Source organism: Macaca mulatta, chromosome 4, assembly GCF_049350105.2.
Source record: "Macaca mulatta isolate MMU2019108-1 chromosome 4, T2T-MMU8v2.0, whole genome shotgun sequence".
NCBI lineage: Eukaryota > Metazoa > Chordata > Mammalia > Primates > Cercopithecidae > Macaca > Macaca mulatta.
The window spans coordinates 115,651,299-115,676,761 of NC_133409.1; the positions used below are offsets into that span (position 1 = coordinate 115,651,299).

Genomic DNA, 25,463 nt, shown 5'->3' on the forward strand with positions numbered 1-25,463 from the left:
ACCATGACTTTGAAATGAATGGAATTCAACATTTCTAACAACATTTATGAAAGTCTACACTAAAAGTCTTTATGAAAATCAAATGCCATTTCATATCTTTAGCATACGTGCTTTGTGGTGAAAAACTGAAAAAGTTAAAATTAAATGTTAATTATTTACATGTAAGATTTAAGGCACAATAATCTGAATACATGAATATTATGGATTCATTGCACGAAAATGGCAAGGCAGTGGAAATAGCTATCACAAGGTGGGTATATTCATTTCTTTAAGTATTAAAATACATATTTTAATATAAAGTAAAGCACACTTTTGAGTAAGTGTGCATGTACCTTGAAGGACTACAGAAAAGACTCAAATATCCAAATATCATGTCAAGTAGACAAAGGCAAAGCACCGTGTCATTTCAAAGGCTCTCTGGACTATTGCAAAAGTAATGACTAAAATTTCACCACAAAAAAAAATTGCACTTTTTCCATTCATCCATCCATGAACACTTAGGTTGTTTCTATGTCTTAGCTTTTATAAATAATGCTGCAATGATATGGGGGTGCAGATATATCTTCACAAGGTGGGGATTTCATCTCTTTGGATGTAGACCCAAAAGAGGGGTTGCTGGATCATATGATAGTTCTATTTTTTATTTCTTCAGAACCTCCATACTGTTTTCCATAATGGCTATAATCAATCCACATTCCCACCAACAGTGTGCTAGAGTCCTCTTTTCTGCATATCCTTGCCACATTTGTGTTATCTCTTGTCTTTTTGATAATAGCTATCCTTATAGGTATGAGGTAATGTCTCGTCGTGGTTTAATTTGCATTTCCTTTATGATTAGTAATGTTGAGCACTTTTTCATATACCTGTTGGACATTTTTATCTCTTTTTTGTAGAAGTACGTATTTCAATCCTTTGCCCATATTTAAATCAGATTATTTGTTTTACTGATATTGAGTTTTAAAAATGCTTCATACATTTTGGATATTAACTATCAGATAAGTAGTTTGCAATTATTTTTTCCCAGCCCATAGGTTGTCTTTTCATTTTGTTGATTGTTTCCTTCACTGTGTATAAGTGTTTTAGTTTGATTTAGTCCCATTTATTTACTTCCACTTTTGTAGCCTGAGATTTTCATGTGATATCCAAAAATGATTGCCAAGGTCAATGTTGGGGAACTATTCCCCCATGATCATTTCTGGGAGTTTTATGGTTTTTGTTATTACATTTAGACATTTTATCCAATGGAATATAATTCAGCCTTAAAAAAAAGAAAATCTTTCCATTTGCCACAGCATAGATAGACCTTAAGGATAGTATGCTAAGTGAAATAAGCCAGACACAGGAGAAAAAATATTGTGTGATCCCACATGTGGAATATTTTTTAAAAGAGCTTAAATACACAGAGACAGAGAATAAAACAGCATTTATCACTGGTGTGAGGAGGGTAGGAAATGGAGAAATACACTTTAAAGGATACAAAATAGCAGATATGTAGGATAAATGTATCTAGAGATGGAATGTGCAACATAAGGACTAAGAAAATACAATAAAATTGTATTGCCTTTGAGATTTTCATTTAATAAGATTTAGCCACTCGTTACAAAAATAAGTAACTATGTGAGATGATAGGTATGTTATTCTGTTCACTACAAAAGTCATTTAATTATATCCATCCCATAATATGCTATAGACCTCAAATATACACCATAAAATTTATTTTTAAAATGTCTATACTTTTTTAAAAAGATGCACTGCTTAGAAAACCTTAATCAACAGATCTTTTTCAAAAGCAAATGCAAATGTTTTTAACAAATTCATACTAAGATGTTAATAACTATCAGCCCCACTTTCCTCCTGATTTAGCTTGAAGGACCTGGGTAAATTACAGAGTTGGTGGGGGGTACTGAAAAGAGTCAAAGGGGCCCAGCGTGGTGGCTCATGCCTATAATCCCAGCACTTTGGGAGGCCAAGGTGGGCGGATCATTTGAGGTCAGGAGTTCAAGACCAGCCTGACCAACATGATGAAACCCCATCTCTACTGAAAATACAAAAAATTAGCCAGGTGTGGTGGCACATTTCTGTAGTCCCTCTACCTGGGAGGCAGAGGCGGAGGTTGTAGTGAGCCGAGATCACGCCACTGCACTCCAGTTTGGGTGACAGAGCGAGACTCAGTCTAGAAGAAAGAAAGAAAGAAAGAAAGAAAGAAAGAGAGAGAGAGAGAGAGAGAGAGAGAGAGAGAGAGAGAGAGAGAGAGAAAGAAAGAAAGAAAGAAAGAAAGAAAGAAAGAAAGAAAGAAAGAAAGAAAGAAAGAAAGAAAGAAAGAAAGAAAGAAAGAAAGAAAGAGAAAGAAAGAAAGAAGCCAAAGGAAGGTAGCTAGATCATATTTGGGTATATCATTATTTTATCTAGATTACCCACAAAGAAAATACATACTTTAAAAAAGATGTTTACCCATTCTCGTTCCAAAAATTAGAATCCTGAGCACCTAAGAACAAGTCATCCAAGAGGAGTTAAGATCACAGAGCCAGCCACTCAATGGTGGAGTAGAAACAAAACACAAGTTTCCCATAACTAACTTCTCCCCCCTCTGTATTGAACATTGCTTCTTAAATACATATTTTAAACAAAACAATAGCATACCTAAGAAATTATCTTCATTGTTTAGTAGAAATGCATTATGCTCCCACCCTCAAACGTGTGCTTAAACACACACACACACGCACACACAGAGAAAATCACTTTTCCCCTTAATCTCTCTGTGTTATCCTACTGGTTTGACCTCCTATTGTACTGCTAGGCATTCTAATCTTAAGATCACATCCCATCTTTTGTTAAACATTTTTCCTCTCATTGGTGTAATACTTCTTTTTTTTTTTTGCCCCCTGAGATGAAGTCTTGCTCTGTCACCCAGGCTGGAGTGCAGTGGTGTGATCTCGGCTCACTGCAACCTCCGCCTCCTGGGTTCAAGCGATTCTCCTGCCTCAGCCTCCCAAGTAGCTGGGATTACAGGCGCCTGCCATCATGCGTGGCTAATCTTTATATTTTTAGTAGAGACAGGGTTTCACCATATTGGCCAGGCTGGTCTTGACCTCCTGACCTCAGGCAATCTGCCTGCCTCGGCCTCCCAAAGTGCTGGGATTACATGCGTGAGCCACCGAGCCTGGCCCGGTCTGATGCTTTCTATACCCATTCATATAAATCTTCAGTTTAATACAGTATTCACCAAAGGTATGTTGAAATCCCTCTTTTCCACTTTTTTTTATTATTCCCTGAAAGTATGTTGAATTCCTTTTTTCTCCTCTCAAATGGCTAAGAAGCTCAGACCAGCTAAAATCCAATCTTTTAATGTTTTGTTTTTTCAAATGATTTAATACCTAAAAGATCTGTGTATATTGCTGATACTCAGACTGAAAATGGACTAGTTGCTCTCTGGACACAGAGGCTTCTGGCCTTAGGAAAAGCCAGGGGATGAGGTAATTCCTTGGGTACTACAAAAACAAAAGGGAAAATCAAAGTTATAGTCATCATACAAAATAAACATAAACATGTTCTGTTATACTCTTTGCAGTTTAGTGAGGGTTCCTGTATTACTTACACTATTAATATACCAGTTTACTGATTGCAGGGAAAGAAAACATAATTTGTCTGGTCAAGATATAATTTATATTTTAACTTTGCTAAAATGCACATATCTCCACACATCTGTACTTTAATAACAATGCATTATGAATAATACAATACGACAATATTCAATTAACTGTGAAATAAGGCTTCCAAGAGGTAATGAGGGGCATACATTCAGAAGCCTGCCTGTCCACCTGATATCCGGGAAGGGTCTACAGGGCAAAGGTTGAACATCTTCCAAGAGGTTTCACAGGACAGGATTTATTGCTTTGGCGAATTTACCAGAGTCCAAGGTCTAGCCTTTGACCATGCAGGCTTAGAAATCAGATTTTGACAACACAGAAAGTACAGATGCATTTCTCAGGAGCCATGTACCCTCACACCTCCTCCCCCTCATTCACTTGACTCCAGTCTCCTGGTTTTTCTTGCTGTTTCTCCCACATGCCAAGCATGCCCCTGCCTCAGAGCCTGAGGACCAAGTGACTGCTTCCCAGGTGTTCATGTGCCTTGCCCTCACACTGCCTTCATGCCTCTGCTTAAATGCCCAATTCTTCCAAAGGAAAATACCTAGTTAGAAGCTATATTATTAATTTAATCATTGTGAAGCTTTCCTCCACTTTCAAAATTTAGGAGTTACAAAGTACATTTGTCAATGAAGGATTTTTACATGGTACCAATGTTGAACACAAGAATTTCTTAAAAACACAAAATACAATTCTCTATATAACAGCATACATTTTACTCTGAGTTTAAGCGTGAAGTGTTTGCCAACTAGTAAAAGCCACATTTTGGAATAATAGGTTTTTTTCCTTGTAATTCTTTGTAATTAATAGAAAACTACCTTAGAATGGTTTATGTGAATAGTTACAGGCCTAAATTTAAATTTATAATCAAGTCAATCTGGACACTTAAACTGAAGATTTATCATAATGAAAAGAAAATGTGTTACTTAAAAGGCATTCTGTCATTTTCATTTATTTAGCCTGTTTTTTTTTAAACTCTGGTTTTCTGTTTCTTATTGCTTTTTATGACGATATAGTACTTTTGCCTTAGAACAGATTAAAGAAAATAGATGAAACTTTAATTATTTGATACATAGTCTTCTATATTAGAGGAAAGAGTTTTATGCAACTAATTAAAATAAGTTTTGAGATTTTCTAGCATTGTATATATTTTAACACAATTCTCTTCCCCACCTTCTTTTGACAAGTAACTGAGCTGAAACTGTCACATTCAAATGGAAGTTCATTTGCAGTAGGAAAACAAACAAATATACCTTATCCCGTGATCTCAATATAATAGGAAAATTGATGAAAGAATATGAAATGACTGAATTCCTAATACCTTCAAAATTTTAAAATTCAAGTTATTATTGAATCTCTCCATATTACTCTTAAATTCTGTCTCAACTGGGACAATTCCAGGTAATTATTAAACATACCGAAGTGTTAAGGTAAAGCAATTAAAAGGCCCAATCTATCTGTCATATATTTAGGTTTAATAGTAAACTGTTGACAACTTCACAGACTCCAACACTGAAACCCGAGCCTCTCTCTCAGATTTGTTATATTTTATTTTTAGATGTAATGACTTCCCTCCGGTAAATGGTTAGTGACCACACGCGCAGGTCTGCACATGAGGAAACTAAAAAGGGAACCTTGCACTGTGAATCAGATACACAAGACACAAGAAGGGTCTCCTTCCAGGCCATGCCCAGTGTGTCATATTCTTCAATAATCCCTTTGACAGTGCTGTGCTGACATTTTCAATTAATGCAAACGATACTTGAAGTTAAGCAGTTTCCATCACACGTTCAGTATGTGTTGCTTTACGAACACCCTCTATCAAATGGCATGATAAAAATAACATAATTTTTTTCTTTTATTAATTTCCCTTAATGCTTCATGTTAAGTGAATCTTGTTAGAGTTCAGATTAATTTTGAATTCATACTGTTGGGAAAATCATTCAGAAAGATTAATTCAGCAAAGTAAATTGGATAAGAATATATGCATTTTGGTAGTCCTACACATCATGTAACCTGATTAAAGAGTTGAGATACTAGAGCTACAAAAGCAAACATTCAGGGCAATCCCAAGATGGGGAACTGTTAGTTATACAAGATGATTACGTTCTAGACATCTGCTGTATAATACCGTGTTTATAATTAACAGTACTGTGTTATACACTTAAACATTTGTTAAGAGGGCAGACCTCATGTTAAGTGTTCTTATCACAATTTTAAAAAGTTACTAAAGGTAAACAATAAAATAAAATAACAACAAAAAAAGGAACCTTGGCATAAAATGGTGCATAAAATGCAAGGTAACCAAATCAGGTGAAAGGAAAAAAAGAAAACCAAAATGTCTGTTAATTATCTCAAAGGTAAGTGTTTCTCTAAGAGTTTTCCTCAGATAATCCTGCATTATATTCATCTGTGGAACTTGTTAAAGATGTAAATTACTGAATCCCACCCCAGTATGACCTGCAAAATGGGGATATGTGAGAGGAGGACTCAGGAATCAAATACGTAAGGTGATTCTTTTTCACACTAAAATTGGAGAACCGTTTATTTAGGTCCTTCAAATCCTTGCTATCATCAAGAGCATTCACTACCCACTAGCATGTGCCTAAAAACTGTCCCTATTTAACCAAAGATTAATTCTTCCTTCTAACTAAAAAAGTCCTGTCATCTCAGATTAAATTGTGAAGCACATTACCTGCTATATTTCTTTACAAAAAGAGACTCAGAAATTCCGAAGAGTAGAAATAGTATCAGAATAAACTCCGCTGCCCTATGCATCTCTTTTCCTTTTTTACATATTGTAGTTGCCATGAGTCACAGCTGATTAATTTCTCACTGAAGAAAGAAAGTGTTTCCCCCCACAAATTGTATGACAGTCACAGGATGTCTTTTGTACAATAACAGAATATTTAAACTTTCATGTGGATTATTTTAGGAAATGCACCTTCTGCCAAATAATAAAAAATCATAATGACTTACATAACACTCTGAAAGATTATGATGTGTTAGATCTTTATGAGTAATGGTATTTTATGTGTGTCTCAAACTCAAAAGTCTCTACTAGAGTGGGTTTATACTTGTTTAGCAAAAATTATTGAAAAAATATTCAAAAGAATAGGCACAATAATACAGTCCCAGAATACATAATCATATGTGATTATCATCAGAATACATTATATGTGATTTTTTTGCATAGGAAAGATGAAGTTCCTCTTTCCCTAGCAAATGCCTTCTCCAATGTGTCTAATTCAACCTTGTAATATGAATTACATTTAGCTAAGTAACTTATACACACTCAATGTTCAAGAAAGGTCTTCCAAATTAACCACATAATCAATTTCAAAAAGCAGAGGTGAAGGTAAATATTTCAAATTTCCCTTAAGCCTTTTGGAAATATTTATGAAAAGACTGATAAATTTAATTGCAAATACTGTCTATTTAGTTAAAAAGTGCTCTAAAGATCTGTTAACCTTTTGTTTGCCTCATCTAAGATACTACAAAATGAACATATAATTAAACTACATTTCCTTTTATACCTCCTATCCAATTTTTCACTTTTACCTAATTAAGATTAGATATGTCCTTGTTAATCCTAATTAGTAATGAGTTTCCATACTTATAACTTGCATAATTATTGAAAAAGAAAGGGAAAGATATATAATGTCATATATACACACACAGAGGCACACATGCATGTATGTATACTTGTAAATAATGAAGACGAAAGGAAGACATAGACTAATATACTATGCATATGAAAAAAAATGAGGTAATTTTAAGAATTCCTAATGTACATCATGGGAAGATCAATGGAAGAAAGCAATGAATTGTAATTCATTCTGTTATAGTAGATTCATCTATGGCCTTTTCAATCTTAACAAGATTTGTTTTAATGATTTAAAGGCTATAAATAACATTTGGTGATTAGGCAAAGAGTTGGCCTGGATACCTGTCTTGTCCCTAATGGTCACGGAAGTGGAAGCAGGAAGCAGGAACACTGACATCCAAAGCCAAAGTTTCCAAGGGCCAGTGAGTCTCATTGTGCCTTGAAACCATGTGAACAAGTGGCCACAGATCTGCAACAACAACAACAACAACAAAAATCTGAATCAAGTTTATTGTATGCAGCTCCTTTCAACATCTCCAGAAAATCTTACCAAAGCAAAAACAATCAATTTTACATCACATATCATCATATAACAGGATATATGATTATATATGCAACTGTGTATCTCAATATCTTAATCCGTATAACAGCTCTGAAAAGATGTTCAGATTAGTTTCTAGTTAGTTATTGATGTCGATACAGCTTCTTATCAGCTAAATTTTCTCTGCTTTTAAATTTTTTTAAGCAACTACGCTTACAGTGACACTTTTTTATTTTTAAAAATTGTGGTCAAATACACATAATATAAAATTTACATTCATAACCATTTTTAAATACACAGTTCAGTGGAATTAAATAAATTCATACTGCTGTGCAACCATCCATCTGCAGAACATTTTTCATTTTGCAAAACTGAAACTCTGTGCTCATTAAAAAAAAATTTCCCATTTTCCTCTCCCCTAACTCCCAGCAGCCTACATTCTACTTTCTTTCTCTATGAATTTGAGTAATCTAGGTACTTCATATAAGTGGAATCATTCAGTATTTGTATCTGTGTGACTTTATTTCACTTAACATATGTACTAAAGGTTCATCATGTTGTACATTGTGTCAGAACTTCCTCCTCTTTTAAAGCTGAATAATATTTCACTGTATGTATATACCACATTTGTTCATCTATTCATCCATCAATGGACATTTGGGTTGCTCCCATCTTTTGGCTATTGTGAATAATACTGCTATGAACATAGATATACAAATACCTGTTTGAGTCCCTGTTTTCAATTCTTTTGGGTATACACCCAGAATCAGAAGTAGAATTGCTAACAATACAATAATTCTATTTTTAATTTTCTGAGAAACCAGACTACTGTTTTCTATAACAGCTGCACCATTTTCATTCTCACTAACAATGCACAAGGGCTCTAATTTCTCCATATCCTAGATAATGCTTGCTATTTTCTCTCTCTCTCTCTCTCTCTATATATATATAGGCTGGGCGCGGTGGTTCACGCCTGTAATCCCAGCACTTTGGGAGGCAAAGGCGGGCAGATCATGAGGTCAAGAGATTGAGAACATCCTGGCCAACATAGTGAAACCCCTTCTCTACTAAACATATAAAAAATTAGTCAGGTATGGTGACAGGCGCCTGTAGTCCCAGCTACTTGGGAGGCTGAGGCAGGAGAATCGCTTGAACCCGGGAGGCGGAGGTTGCAGTGAGCTGAGATCACACCACTGCACTCCAGCCTCGGCGACAGAGCGAGACTCCATCTCAAAAAAAAAACAAAAAAACAAAAAACAAACAAACAAACAAAAAATATATATATATATATACATATAAATAAAATTACCATCCTAATGGGTGTCAGATGGTATCTCACTGTGGATATGATTTGCATCTCCCTAAGTATTAGTGATGTTGAACATCCTTTCAGGTGCTTACCAATCATTTATATATCTTCTTTGGAGACATGTCTATTCAACTCCTTGGCCCTTTGCCTTTTTTTTTCTGAGACAGAGTTTTGCTCTGTAGCCCTGGCTGGAGTGTAGTGCCGTGATCTCGGCTCACTGCAACCTCCACTTCCAGGGTCTCGATTCAAGCAATTCTCCTGCCTCAGTCTCTCGAGTAGCTGGGATTACAGGCATGTGCCACCGTGCCCAGCTAATTTTTGTATTTTCATTAGAGATTGGGCCAGGCTGGTCCTGAACTCCTGACCTCGTGATCTGCCCACCTTGGTCTCCCAAAGTGCTGGGATTACAGGCATAAGCCACCGTGCCCAGCCTCCTTTGCCCCTTTTTTTAATCCAGTTGTTTGTTTTAAGTTGCCTATGCTTTTTGCATTGTATAATAGACAATGATTCACATTATTAAAATATAATTTTATTATTCACAAGTCTGTTTTTTCTTCTGAATAATAGTTTTACATATTTTGGCTTAATTGATGTCATGTTTTCTATAAACTTAACTATGTTGTTATTGGATTGAATAACCACTCTTACTGAAGTGATTACTGCACATGTGAAAAGTAATCTTGCCTTATGTCTATAAAGAAAAAATGAATACATGTAATGCCTACCTCACCTGAGCCTGCTATTGACATTATATTTAATGTTAATGTATTACCTCCGATAATTGTTTGTGTTTCTGAATGTATACTTCTATTCCTTTGGTACTGAAATAAAAGATTTAGTCAATAGAACCCCTGTAATGGAAAACTTAAACATCATTTAAATTAATTTTTTTAGTGAAGCAACTAATGCGGAAATAAATTGCAAGCGAAAATATAATGGCTCCCTCCGTGTATTTGGTAACTGCAGTGTTATTAAAATAGCTATTCTAAGAGGTCTAAATATGCAAATAAATGCTATATCACTTACATGCATCGTTCAAAGTTTAATCAAGAGTCAAATATAAAAGAATTCATTATACCAGTGTCTAAATTCTATCGCTAGACAGTCTTTAGAAAAAAACTAAAGCCACCATCTTCTTTGTGTGTGCCAAATAAGACCAGCATTTTAAAATTAATTCAAGATTTCAGATCTTTCTGGATGAATAGCTAGAAGCAGCAATTGCAATATTAAAACTGTACGTGTAGTTCTAAATATCAAACAGCTGGTTTTAAGCCTTATTTCTTTTGAATTCTCTCATCTAGATATAGTCTCAATCCTCATATGATTTTGCAAAGTTATCCTAGCTATTATTTCAAATCAGTTGGTAGCTGTTAAAGAAATTAATTCTATTTCAAAGGAATGAACTCATAGTGATCTGATTTTTAGAGAAATCCATGGTTATATTTTTAACCAAAAGTGATTTCTATCAGTTGATAAATTAGTCGTTTGGCACAGTGGTGACAATCATGGCTTCATGTCTGGACTCTGCTAGTTGTGGAGAAGCTATGTACCTTCTCTAAGCCTTAATTTATTCATCTTCAAATTGGAAATAATACTAGGAATAAATTATTTAATGCATGTGTATTATATGGGGCCTTAACCTAGTCAATATTCAAAAGGTACCTGAAATTATAATTGTTTGCTTTACATATTAATAAACAATAATTGGAAAAATTTAGTTACACCTGTCTCTTCAGCTTAAGGTTGACACTGATATTTGGACAATGGAGAAGCATCAAAGCAGGCTAGAAATTTGTGTTCACTGAAACTTTGGTCCCTGGTACAACAACAAAGAACCAGAGGGCTACAAAGCTATAAGCATATGAATTCGATCTTGACATCTCCTAATTACTTCCTTGAGCCACTTAGCTTCTATCTCATTTATCCAAAGTATTTGCAGAATATAAGATTTATGGTCAGCTAACTCAATGTTCTAGTTACTGAAGAATTGCCATTCTACTATCCTGAAATGTATCTCACCAAGTTCAGCAGGAACTTAAAAGAAGAATCCTTTTCTCTTCCCTTCTTCAATTCTTAGTGGCACTTCCAGTAGCTGACTATTCTTTCCTTCCTGAAACCCTCTTTTATTGGCCTCCCTGATTTGACACTCTCTGGGATTTCCTTGTAAATATTCTCAGACCTTTCTTCTATCTGATGTCTTAATATTGGGATCTGTGAGCCCTCCTGTCCTCTCTTTATAATGTCTCCTTAGGTGATGTCACCATTCTCTTGGCTTTAAATATTATCTGTAAGATGATTAATCTAAAATTTACATCTTCCATCCAGTCCTCTTCACTGAACTTTAGGCTGTGTATCCAGTTGCCTATTCAAAATTCCCTCTTAGATGTCACACAGATATCTGTAACTTAATACATCCAAATAAACTCCTGATTTCCAACCACAACTTGTTCTTCTCATGCTCTTCCCAGTCTCAGTAATTACTACCCATTAAAATGCTCAAACCAGAAATCCAAGGACCCCATTGATTCTTCTGTCTTCTTTATCCCCATCTCCTACTTCCAAACCATCAACAAGTCATGTCAAGGGTTACCCCAAACACATCTCACATCCACTTATTTCTCTGCCACTACCTTAGTTCAGATCACCCTGGTCTAGACCCCTCAACCGCTTCCTAACTGGTTTCCTCCATCCATTACTGAATTCTGAACACAATTATTCTGTACATAGCAGTAGAGAGCTTTTCTTGAAATGAAAGTTGGATCATGTCACTTCCTTGCTTCAAACCTTTTAATGGTTTCCCATTGTACTTTGAATGTAGTCCAAAAGCTGTTCTACAGTCTAGAAGCCCCAAATAACTGGGCCCCTATCCATGTCTCCAGCCTCATTTGGTACCATTCTTTCCAGTGATGTCCTGTATGTGAAATTGTCAGGCTGTTTTCAACCTCAAGGCTTTTGTGTATGCTGTTTCCTCATCCTGGAACATTCTGTGTCTTGTTCATCCTTCAGTTTTCAATTTAAATGTTACTATGTGGAAAAGCCCTTACCTGACCAAGAAGCACATTAGTCTCTAGCTTAGACATTATTTTTTCTGTATACATATGTTTATTGCTCCCCACTCAACTCTAAGTTTCATGAGAGCAGGTGCTATATCTGTCTTGTCCATCACTATATCCCAGGTGCCTTGCACAGTACTTGGAAAATCAGAGACTCAATAAATGTTTGTTGAATTTTTAAAAAGTAAGAGACTGCCAATTTACAAATCTTGAGATACAGTGAAATATACTTATTTTGGAATCTGTAGTGATCATTCAATATTTAAAAATAATTCTTAAGGCATTACAAGATCTTATAATCTTTCAAGGGTCATTATCATGAATATTATTTCTCTTTGCACATTTCTTTTTTTTTTTTTTTTTGAGATGGAGTCTTGCACTGTTGCCCAGGCTGGAGTGCAGTGGCATGATCTCAGCTCACTGCAAGCTCCGCCTCCCGGGTTCACGCCATTCTCCTGCCTCAGCCTCCCGAGGAGCTGGGACTACAGGCACCCGCCACCACGTCCAGCTAATTTTTTGTATTTTTAGTAGAGATGGGGTTTCACCGTGTTAGCCAGGATGGTCTTGATCTCTTGACCTCATGATCTGCCTGCCTCGGCCTCCCAAAGTGCTGGGATTACAGGCGTGAGCCACCGCGCTGGCCTCTCTTTGCACATTTCTAAAATGTGTTCACTATTTGAGGGTTCTATTGCTCCATTACTGATAAAATGGAAGTGTAGACCACTCAGCTAGAAACATTTGAAAAACTTTTCATCAAGGTCTCACAATAAATCCTTGTATGTGTTTTAAAAACAAATTGTTCAGATCTTAAACCTTGCTGGAGGCACTAGCAGGTTGACCTCAACAAAACTGACAAGGGCAAAGTTTCCCTTGGGTCTTTCTGAACCTCTCTTTTTCCTGACCAGAAACCTCTCACCATTCCCAGACACCTGCTGTTCTCAGGCTGCTTCTTGATGCTCTAAACACAACTCTGGTACCTTCCCTGGATTTCTAAATTATTGGCTTTGTCCACAACCTCCTTCCTCATCAAAACTTGCCACGTTTCCTTCCTGTCCCCGCAGGTCCCAGCTAGGTGATTATCAAGACAGATTTACAAATGAATCAAAGCCAATGTTATCACACTTTAATGTGTTGCTCCTCCCAGATAAAAGTTAAGCTATAATATAGATCTTTAATGTTTTCTCAATGGAGTGGCTAATGAAGAACGTCAAGCTAATATATGTGGATCCTGAGGTTTCTTAAGGCCCTCAATTTTTTTTCTCAAACTTGTCCAAAGACGGCTCACAATACATGTTAAGAAGGCTATGGAGAATATTAGTGCTATGATTTGAATGTGTTGCCCAAATTTCATGTGTTAGAAACTTAATCCCCAATGTCACAGTATTAAGAGGTTATCATGAGGGTGGGTCTGTTATAAAAGCCAGTTTGGCTCTCAGTGTGCATCTCCTGCCTTCTGCCATGTTATGACACAGCACAAAGGCCCCCACCAGATACAGCTGCCTGGTCTTGAACTGTTCAGCCTCCAGAACTGTGAGCCAAAATAAACCTCTTTTATTTGTAAGTTACCCAGTCTTAGGTATTGTGTTATTGCAACAGAAAATGAACTAAGACAATTGGTCACATATGGTCTCATTTTCTGAAGTAGAATTTATTTTATATATTATATTTTATTTTAATACTAATAGTAACTAGAGAGGCAGCCACCCAAAACATTAACAGGGTGCAGGGCAAGAGGTCTGTGTACCATATGTTTAAATATTTGAAAGTGAAAATAAAGCTAATAACACTGATAAAAAATATGTTTTCTCATTTTACTTCAGCAAATACCTTCATAAAGTCTTGAAAGCCCATGTCAAGTTAGAATGTAACAGAGCAGGTGATATGGGATGAGTCAGCCTCTGGCCTGAACCAAAGTTCATCCCTCATTTTTTTTCATTCTTGGGTCCATCTGCAGCTTGAAAGGCCTCACACACACTTATGTAAATATGCCAGTAAGTCAAAGCTCTGTCCACAATGCCTGCAAACAGCTACCTCTTGACCATTCCTTGGGCCTAGGAGTGTTTACACCTGTGGTCTTTCCCTGGGAAGATGGACCCAAGGACAGAGTCTGTTGGACTCTGCAGGGGGTTAAGGGTCATTTTTTTTTTCTGGGAATATCAGGATCTTGGCTATCCAGAGACCGGTCTAGAAGCTCAGGTTTTAGGTGGGCAGATCCCCTCAGGTCTGTAAACTCCTAACCCTGAGAGCAGGTGCACATCCAGAGCAAGACTATAGTTGGGTGTTCTAAAATGTAGGGTCCAGAGCAGGCCTAATGTTGGTACTGAAGACAGGTATCAGATCCCATACTACAGAAAAAAAACACTAAAGCTCATAGAATAATCTCAAAGCCTGGGATTCAAGTCCAAGACTGCCTGACTAAAATGCTTTTACTGTTATACCTTAATGTTTTCTCTCAGGATGTGGGACAGACATATCACATTCCTATATGCATTCTCTTAAATTTTCAGTTATTTCTATCAAGATTCTGGCCAGATCCCAGAGAGTTTTCCAGTGCTACAAAGCACCAAAGTCACAATGGTGAGTGTGCCCAGCACTGGCAGTCTTGAGTAGACAACACTGATGGAGCCTATAAAGCCTTAAAATCATTCAGACAGCCCTCCCTGTAATACATTTCTTACGGCAACAAAGAGAGAATAAATGGCTGAAGGCCTAGCCCTAACCTCTACCCCATCCCATTATTCTCACCATCGTTTGTCATATGGAATAATTTTGGGTACCAGTTGGGTAAGTGAATTTTTAAAAGCCATTGTCCCTTCAACTTCCTTAATCAAGCTCTTGAAATCATTAAGGCACCTATCCAAACCAAGTATATTTGAATAAGGATTTAGATTTTTTTAAGTTCTTATTAATCTTTATTTGTACATAGAGAACACAAAATGAATAGAGAGGGACATTAGGAAACCTTAATCATTACTCATTACCATTAATCATAGGCATTAGGAAACCTCATCCTATCAATAGATATTCTATTGATACCTATTGATATCCTATTAATACCTGGCCTATAGATATCCTATTGATACCTATTGATAGGATGAGGTTTCCACTATGTAACAATCACTGGGGATAAACCAGTGAGCCAAATAGGGAAAGTCCATTGTGGCAGTCTGGTCACAGAGCTCAAAAATAAACAAACATCATGTTTTCTTTGAGAGAGAGACACTAAGAAGTAAAACAAAAACAAAAACAAAAACAAAACCCATCACTAAGAATAACATGTAGGGCCGGACATGGTGGCTCACACCTATAATCCCAGCACTTTGGGAGGCCAAGGCAGGCAGATTGCCTGATGTCAGGCGTTCGAGACAAGTCTGGCCAATATGGCAAAACCCCGTCTCTACCAAAAATACAAAAGTTAGCCAGGCGTGGTGACAGGCACCTGTAGTCCCAGCTACTTGGGAGGCTGAGGTAGGAGAATCGCTTGAACCCGGGAGGCGGAGGTTGCAGTGAGCTGAGATCACAGCACTGCACTCTAGCCTGGGTGACAAAGTAAGACTCTGTCTCAAAAAAAAGAAAAAAAGAAAAAAAAAAGATGGGCTTGCTAAATAGATGGTCAGGAGCCTCTCAGCACCAGCTTTTGAGTGAGCCAAATCAAATCTGCCTGTGAATCATTAATATTTTTACTGTTATGCCATCTAACTATTTAAAGTGTTCTTTGTACATCTTTGAAACTTGGTGTTAGGTAAAAAAGGTCAGAGTGTTAAAGCCAACACCAAAATAGAAAATAATATGTAAAGGACACATGAAAAAAGAGAGAAAGAGGAGGAAATAGAAAGAGAATACTTATTTGCTTTACATAGGTTGTTACATTTAATGTACACGGCATCTCAACTCTCAAAAAAGTAGATGTAATTTGTTAAATGACAAATAACTTATGTTTTCAGAGCATTTATTATGAAGGGAAATAATGCGTGACTGTGTAGGAGGTTGATTTTTAAATCGAAACTTCTTGACCACCATCCAGTATGCCTATACATACATAACTCCACCAGGAAAATCTGGTCATACTGTTATGAAGTGACACATTGTGTAAATAAGCAAAAACAACAGGTGTTACACATCTGTTCTTTCACCAATCTTTAGAATCTATCTTTAGTGAAGCTATAGTAGGGTCTGTAAACTATTAGAGAAAACTAGCTGAAGAGCCAAGCCTACAGAATAAAAAATTCAAGCCAATAATCAGGTAAAATATCCCTAAGAGTTTAGGACTAGGTCTGGCATTATTTCATAGTTTTATCAGTGGCTGGAGTAATGAAATTGAAGTAAATGTGCAGATGTCTTTTGCAATTTAGGCAAAGTTTCTACCCTCATTATATTCTACAGAAACCTCATGACCTACACATTTTAATTACAGGCATCATCATTAACTTAGGAACTCAAGTTAAAAATTTCAAAATCATCTTCCATTTATTTACCCCCTCCCCATATCAAATCTCTGTCAAAGTCTATCAAATTTACTTGTAAATGTCTTTTGAATCCCTACCAACTTTCTCATCCTCACTGAAACTGCCTTAGTTCACATTTTTACCATTCCTAATCTGGAAAACTGCAGTAGACTCCTAACTGGATTCCTGTCCTCTGTCTTGTTTCCTTTATTTTCACCTCCTCCTAACTTCTCAAGAATTCTATTTCTAAAACAAAGATCTAGTCACTTAACTGCCCTGCTCAAAGTTTTCTGGTGGCTCTTCATTGCCCACTCCAAAGTGAGGCACGCAAGGCTCTTTTACAGTGGGGTCTTAACTCATCTGTCCAACCACCTGTCTGGCTACCTCTTTCCAAATACCCTTCGCCATCAAATTATTAACGATTCACAGGTTTCTGCACATGCTTTTTTGGCTGCTGGAAAGTCCTTCCAATCCTCTCCAATCTGGAAAACACTTACTCTGCCTTCAATGTGTAGCTCAAATGCCATGTCCTCTGTGAAGTCTGTGAGAATCATACCAGGAAGAGTTCACTACCCACTGTCCTGTGATCCAACAGAGCTCAATACCCACTTATGCTTCTGCACACTTTATACTGCACTGCTGTAACTCCTTTGCATTCTGTCTCTTTCCTATCTTGCACATCTTGGAGGAAACAGATTGTATTTTATTTATCTGTGTCTTCTTTAAACTTGACATTTAGTAGGTATTCATGTGATCAATCTGTAGAATGATACGGTCTAAGGCAATACATTTGGACTAAAAATAAGCAAATGAAAGGTTGGGAACCACTAAGTGATATAGACAGGTATGGGCTTAACATCTGTAGCATGATGTGCATGAAGAAAAGAATGATGGAGAAATAGAGTACAAATTACTAAAAGAAAGCTCAGTGAACATAATTTCAGTTACTTAGTGGGACAAAAAATAGTACTATTGAAGTTGCTCTCTGCCTCCACAGAAAGCATACTCCCTAGTTCCCAATGTTTGTACTATGAAATATGTCCAACTCTGTCACGTTTCCTCTGTTTTGTTATTTCTTCTATTACTTCCAAACTAGTGTCTAAATCCAGAGGGTCTCAAACCTGGGACTTCCTTTGAGCACACTTAACCTATTCTCTCCCTTCTCATCAACTTGTCTGTTTTACCCACTGACTTCTCTGAACTATGATTTGTTTCCATCAACTTTTCCAGGACCATTCTCAATTTCAACCATCACAACTGACCTACATTTTTTTTTTTTTTTTTTTTTTTTTTTGAGACGGGAGTCTTGCTCTGTGGCCTAGACTGGAGTGCAGTGGCGCAATCTCAGCTCACTGCAAGCTCCGCCTCCTGGATTCACGCCATTCTCCTGCCTCAACCTCCCAAGTAGCTGGGACTACAGGCACCCACCACTACGCCCGGCTAATTTTTTGTATTTTTAGTAAAGATGGGGTTTCACTGTGTTAGCCAGGATGGTCTCGATCTCCTGACCTTGTGATCCACCCACCTCGGCCTCCCAAAGTGCTGGGATTACAGGCGTGAGCCACCACGCCCAGCCCCCATTTTTTTCTGATTACAATTCTCTTGCTCTGTTGTTTTCCACATATATAATATCATCTTAAGTTAATATATAAAGTATGGACATATTTTCAAATTCATAAATTTTTCCTATTTCTTTTTTCAATTTGAAGGGCTCTACTAGTTTTCACAATTATGCCTTCACAATTCCTTTTGATTTCTCTTAAAGAGAGGAGGTCAGAAATCCTTTGCGCTTCATAACATATGCATAGGTAACAGAGGCCTAATAGTCCACTCTGCATTCATCATCTTTCTATCAAATTTAATATGCAACTTGCTCACCTGATTATTTTATTATTGGCTTACAAAATAACACCCTAAAAAGTCCGTTGCTTCTTAGCCTCTCCTTTCCAATCTCTCCTTGGCAGGTGCTATCTGCTCTACCCATCTCAGATTTCACCCCTGCTTGGATTCTCTGTCTTACAAGGCACATGACTGTTTGCTCCCACCTCTAAGCCTTCACGCATGCAATTCCTTCTGGCTGGAATGCCCTCCCTGCTGGATCCCTTCTGCTAAGCAAGTTACTCTCTGCCTGTTTAAGATGTACATCCTCAATGTGGCCTGCCTCAGATGACTCAACTCTGGTCCTATTCATTCTGGGTTTTTTTTTTTTTTTTTTTTTCAGCATCTTTTCAGGGTTATATATTAGCATCTCTATAGCCCTGCTTCCTTACATTTCCGTTTATTTTTCATTCTTCACTTGAATTTTCATTTGTGATGCCACTTAGTCACACTACCATGGTTTCTAACTTCATATCTTCTTCCGCCTCTAGAACCATTGACTCTGTGTACCCACATTGGCATTTCTGCCTGCTGGAGAAAATAAACTAAAATTGCAGCAAGAGAGATTAAACTGGAGGACCAGAAAGTAGATGGAAATTTTCCATTTTTGGAAAATACCATCAGCTCCCATCTGTTTTGGATGGTTTTCTAGGATGAGAATGATTCAGATACAGAGATGATGTCCCAATTGTGATAATAATCACATTTGGGTTTCTTTCACCTTTTTGCTCTTTCTTGGACCTGTCCATTTCAGTTTCAGGTTCACTTTCTTGCTCTTTTGCCACGCTGTCTCTCTCTTTTCCCAGGAAACTCCACTTAGGTCCCTTACCACTTAGAGAGCTCAGGTAGGACAAAACGTAATGGAAGCACCTGCCAGTTACTTTCTCCATTTTCTATCCCCTAGAGAGAGCATAAACTTTCTACCTCTGGGGGTCACCCTCCTCTTTTTCATCCTGAAGAGATATTCCTACACAAAAACCCTGTCAGCCCTCCACAGGAAGGGGCATTTATGCATGTTTTTAACCACTGGAATACCTAAATATCTCAGCTTTGCAGGCCCATATCAAAGATCTCTCTACTTAGAGAGGGTCCTGCAAGTTTCCCACCAGTCAACAACAAGGAGATGCTAAGACAACACATACGAGCAGGGGCTTTTTTCTTTCTTTTTTTCCCTTTAGTCTCCTAAAGAATTATCGTGGTGTTTGATTTGGGCAGAGGGGGAGGCGTCGGTGTTCTCTCTTTTTTTTGGGGGGGGGGGGGATAGGTGGTTGAAAATAGGTATTGGAGTGCTTTTGTTTCATCTCCTCCATTAACAGGCAGATGTAAATTCCCCTAGAGCAGAGCGATTATCCTCACATCTTAATCCTCCTCAGACTTATCCAAGCATAAGATGGGACTGAGTCGTCTTGGAATTAGGGGTTGAGGGAGGTGGCACAATTTATTTCCCTTACCCTTCCATCTCCCAATCTCAAGTCGTGGCTCATGATCACTCCCTTGCCTCTATTTCCGGATTGTTCTATTGAAACTACTCATTATCAGCATTCTGGGCCCTCCTCATTTTGCTCTGCAGCCCACTGTCCCCTGAGGCTGACAAGGCACGCTGGTCCCCTCTGCCTCTTCACCTTCTCATCAAATGAAGCTCCTCTGGGGCTCCTAGGTCACTCGCCTGTCCCCCAGCTCCTCTGCCCACCCTTTTTCCGGCTTCCCGCTCCCTCGGTAACCTCTAAGGGGGTTCGCTTACGCGCCCGCCTGCTCTCGGGGAGCTAGCGTGCCCGACGGCGTGCTTGGTTCCGGGCCAACAAACTTCCTCGCGACCCTGCAGCGCCTTAGCTGGGCCGCCCGGCGCCGCCTCCTTGCTCCCGGCCGCGGTGGCGGCGGCGCGGGCGCGCTCTCGGTGGTGGCCGCGGGACTCTGACAGCGGAGGCGGCGGAGGCTGGGGCCGCGTCTTCCTCGTGCGGCGACTGGGACGTTCCCGTGGCGGCGACGGCGGCAGTGGCTGCAGCGAGGACGGCGGGGACGGCGGCGGCGCTCTGGCCGGCCGCGCTGCGCATGCTGCAGGGTAATTAAGGAACACGGCCGAACGCTCCGGGACGTGGCGGGGCTGCAATCCTGGAATTCCCGCCCGCGCCCGCGCCGCTCCCCAGAAGCCGCACTTGGGAGAAATACCCGCATGTGGAGTAGGTAACCCCGGGCCCGAGGGCAGCGCAGCGGAACCCCGCGTCTCTTAGCTTACGCCCCTTAACTGGCTCCCTCGCTTCCAGGGCTAACACCGTCAAAAACAAAAACAAAACAAAAAAAAAAAAAAAAAAAAAAAGCGCTCTAACGGCATGAATTGATAGTGAGTTTGTTTTGCTCCTTTAACCCCTCATTTTTTTTGTAATGTATTTGATGTCTGTCCCTACCCGCATCAGCAGTGCTCATAGTTCCGCTTCACAGACACACATAGCCAGAAAAACCACCTAGAACTTAAGTGTAGTGCATGAAGCCTGCATCATGTGAACATAGGAACACGAACTACATGATATGTAGCCTATGAGAGTGGCCGTCTCCTGCCAAACGTTTTTGGTCCCGTCCTTAAAGCACCTATGGGAACGTATGCAGGTGTGCATTATGTATCCACCTAAACGTATTTCCATGTGTAGCACAGTTTTTACATTTTCTTGAAAAGCAGATGCACACAGATAATCAGAAACACGAGCAGATGACATAGCCCGGGCATGTGTGAGAGGGCAAGTGCAGGGCCGGTCGCAAAGCCGCGCAGCTTACCTTGAATTCGTGTTTGAGCCCCTCAGAGGCGCAGTGGAGTCCGGACAGGGCTGCGGCACCGCCGAGGAGTGAGCTCCCTGCGAGTGGGGAAGGGGGACGCATCTCTGCCCTTATTAGTCTCTCCCCGTGTGACCCTCCCACTCCGCGAGGACAGAGGACTCTGCAAGAAGGTACTCAGCCAACTCAGGCACAGGTTTTCTTTAATGACAGCAATGTTGCCTTAGAGCTGGGAGTAATGCCTTTCAGGTTTATGCTTTACTAGCAGTTTCACAGATAAAATGACGGTTGGATGCAGATGCCTAGAGTTTCTCACTTCTGATCATGAAGTGTCTTTAGAGTATTATTGTATGTGGCAAACGTTCACAAGTAGGTAATTGGCTTTTTAACGATTGAGCTAAGATATCATTTATGTTTCATTTTTTCACTTTTATGTCAAGAGTTTATATAAAGTTAATTAAGGCAGTCTGCCCACCTTCTCATCACGCTCATATGTAAACGTTTGTGTGGCTTGGGTTTTCTCAGTGTCCAAGAAGTATTTTGTGATTTTAAATACATCTTTCCATGTATTGGTGCTTCCAATCTTGGCTTTTGAACTCTTTGGGGATCCCTTTGAATATGTGAAGGTGTCATTTTCCTGCAGATTTCTGTGTAGGTCCATGTATGTGTGTGTAGAGGGAGAGAATATGTATATGTTTGTAGGCATATGTAGTAGGTTTATATACATATATAGGAGGTATATATGGATATTTGTAGGCATATTTATTTGTAGTTATATATGTATGTGTATATATATAATTTATATGTGTATATATATAAATTTACAATATATGTATATATACCTATATATGTGTATATATAGTGTATGGATATATAGTAAATTTATATATGTATACATATAGTGTATGCATATGTATGTGTATATATGAAAAAAAGAATGATTTATAGAATTCAGAAGAGTAAACCAGGCATTAGAAAACAGATAAACTGGTTTAACATTTTTATTTCAGTATTGCCGCAGTGGGAGAAATAGGATAAATTATATTGTTGATCCACAATGGTGAAAATCATGAAGCTTCAAAGTTACCTTAGAACTATAGAAATACACGTCACATATCAGGGCTCACAGATCAGGGAATAAATAAAATCAGGCAGGCAAAAAATAAAGTTGTTAAGAAAAAATTTAAAAGATAGCTCTTTTCCACTTCATTTGGAGTGAAACCATTAAAGTATCACTCATGATTTTTAAACTTGTCTTTCATCCTAATCAGAATACCTGCAGTTTTAGAGTTCGGCATTCATGGTGTTGCAAACCATGTTTCTATGTCAGGATTTAAAACCATCTGATACATTTCCTTCTCATATGATTTTCATCACTAATTTTTGGCTGACTGTGGAAAGAGGCCAAGGAGGGAGGATATTGCATGAGTCACACTACTCAAATGGCCATTTGCAAAACATGATTCACAAACCTTCATTAGACTTTTGGTGATCATACTCTTATTTTTTTGAAGTATTATCCCATTTGACTTTTTTCTTTCTCTAAGCAATTTTACTTTATATACCTTTCCATCACTAGTGAATTGAACTAAGAGTATCCAGGCTTTATTTCTTTGTCAGACTATTAAATTCACCTTATTTACACTTAATTGAAACTATTTAATGTTTTAAAACTACCTAACAGGAAGTCCACAATTTTGTCTCTAATTTTTGTTTTAATACAAGTAAATCAAGTTTATCTTAGAATTATTTTCTTAAACATTTTAATAATTTCATAATTGTTAACATATTTATGAGAGAGCTAAATAGTTCTATTCTTGTTTCTATTTCAAAATGGCCCTTTTCTTATTCCTAACATTGACCCAAACAAGATTGTGGAAGAAAGCGAAAAATGAATAAATAAAACTTCAAATTATTATTATCTGTTGCTTATTCTGTTTTTAGATACACCAACATCCCTGGGTCAACAAATATTTCTCTATTTTTCTTTCAGGAAAGGGTTTGAATCTAGGCTGGTTTCATGATTACAAAGTATTGTATACCTAGGGTTTGCTTCTTTAGCTAATTCTTTTTATTGAATTTTAAAGTGACTTCAATTAGAAAGAACTCTTAGCCAAACACCTTGTATTTATTTCAGCCAAATACAATTGTAAATGATCAGGTTTTCTTCTTGCTTCTGAAGTTACTGCTGGTAAACGAACATCTGAAAATATTAGGCGAATCTGACAGGACCCTAAGTTTTAACAAACAGCTTGCAGCCCTTCTAACATCAAGTTCATCTGTGTGCATGTATGTACTTAAAAATTTTAACAGGTTTAAAAACAAACTTCTTTCAACATTTATGCCTAAAGGAAGATACAAGTAAATGTTTTTATGTCATGTGAGGGATAAATTCCTTTGAAAACATTAAAAAAAACACTGTTGCATATTTGTAATGCCCCACTGATATAAATTTAACAATTTACAATGATCATTGTACCATTTTTGATAATTTTAATTTAATAAATTTTTAAAATGTGTTTCTCCTAACCCTTAGCTGTCAATCTCTTCTGCTTTGTGTCTTTTTCTTTTTTCTTTTTTTCTATACTTCTGTACTCCCAGTCATGTTGCTCTTGTTCCCTTTTGTAATGTCTTTCACTTTTCTCCGCCTTCATAGTTTCCATTTTTCAGGAAGAAAGAATTTCACCATTGCCCCCAGCTAACTTCTCAGTTACCAAACCATAAGAGTGTTCATTCTTTATTGAATTTATGGGGCACAGCTATACATGACTCCCTTACATATCCCATGGAAATACTTCAATGCATCAATAGTGGATGAACAGACGTTACTGTTTACTGTAATTACCAAATCTGACTTGTCATCCCTAGCATGCACTTCCCATTATATTCCTTTTTAGGCCAGCACTACGTATGATATTCTTAAGGGTAAAAAGAAAGTAGTTATATCAATTCTAAATTCTTAGTAATTGCCAAAAGTAAATGAGGGCATCTTTTTATATTAAATGCTGTGTTTACCATTGTTTCTGAAAATAATTATCTTCATAGAGAAAATAATATTCCATTGGTTGTTTTTAGGTTTGCTTCCCTTCCTAGAAGACATTCTAGCTCATGACATTTACTCAGTTTAGAAATGAAAGGAAGAGGCAATCATAGATGTGACTTTCACTTAGTTTATTAGACTCTCTTCCTAGGGATCAGTGACTCTGAAAGGAAATATGGTAAAAGACAAATGACTGGGGAAAATGTTTATTAATATACATCCAGTTCTGAAAAATCATTTGAGAGACAGAATGAAAGAGAGAGAAAGAAATACTCCAATAGAAAACTAGGCCAAAAAGCAAAGAGGCAATTTACAAAGGAAATAGAAAAGGTCAATACATTTATGAAAAATATTCAATTTAGTATGCAAAGAAATGCACATTTATAAAGGAACTATTTTCCCCTGCCCATTCTGCCAAGATTAATATTGCTGATTAGACGTGGTGTTAGTATAAGCGAAGAGCATTCTCAACAATTCCAGGAACATATAATAGTTCAGTGTTTCTAAAGGGCAAATTAGCCATGTTTATTAAAAGCGTTTAAAAAATGTACATAGATTGCATCATAAACTACCCTATAACAGTGACTGTGGTTACTTATAGGTTGGGATTTTGACAATTTTGGTTTTTTCTTTTTGTTTATATGTAATGTGTAAAGTTTCTACAGCGAACATGTGTTACTGTTGTAATAAAAATATAACAAACATGAAAAAATGTGGTGTTTTATCTCCAACAAATTAATAAAGCAGTGGTATTAAGAGAGCCAAGAAATTGGCCTTTTAAATAAGATTTTCAATCATTTTCAACACGAATCTTCCAGGTAAAAATTAGTATGTAATTTAAGCCGTTTAAACTGAGCCTAGTGATTTCACTAGGAAGCAGGTGTTAATTACACTGTTCATTCGTTCAACATATATTTTTGAACGCTTCTTAAACTGACCACTGCAGAGTATACAAAGATACATTGAACATGGGCCCACTGCCTGGAGTTTAACATTCAGGAAAAAAAAAAGAAGAAGAAGACATGTATAAATACGTAATAATAAGATATGAACATGCAAAATGCAATAAACAAAGTAGACATAAAGTTCTAACTGAATTCTAAGGTGGAGGGACTGTGTTCAAATGTGGAAGCATTAGAGTCAAAAAATTTCAGTGGACAAAATCCATCCATTTTTTTGT

At 37.6% G+C, this 25,463-nt stretch overlaps 1 protein-coding gene across 2 annotated transcripts in view; it reads right to left on the minus strand.

Annotated features, from left to right (window-relative positions):
- The window catches only part of COL19A1 (collagen type XIX alpha 1 chain), a 331,016-nt gene extending 309,685 nt beyond the window's left edge, over window positions 1-21,331 (minus strand). For both annotated transcript variants that reach the window (XM_015136650.3, XM_015136652.3), the window contains exons 1-2: window positions 21,247-21,331; window positions 7,597-7,723 (exon numbers count right to left, since the gene is read on the minus strand). In XM_015136650.3, coding sequence (XP_014992136.3) covers window positions 7,597-7,687 — 91 coding nt within the window. In that variant the 5' untranslated portion in view covers window positions 7,688-7,723; window positions 21,247-21,331. The remainder of the gene's footprint in view (window positions 1-7,596; window positions 7,724-21,246) is intronic.
- Window positions 21,332-25,463: the final 4,132 nt, after the last annotated feature.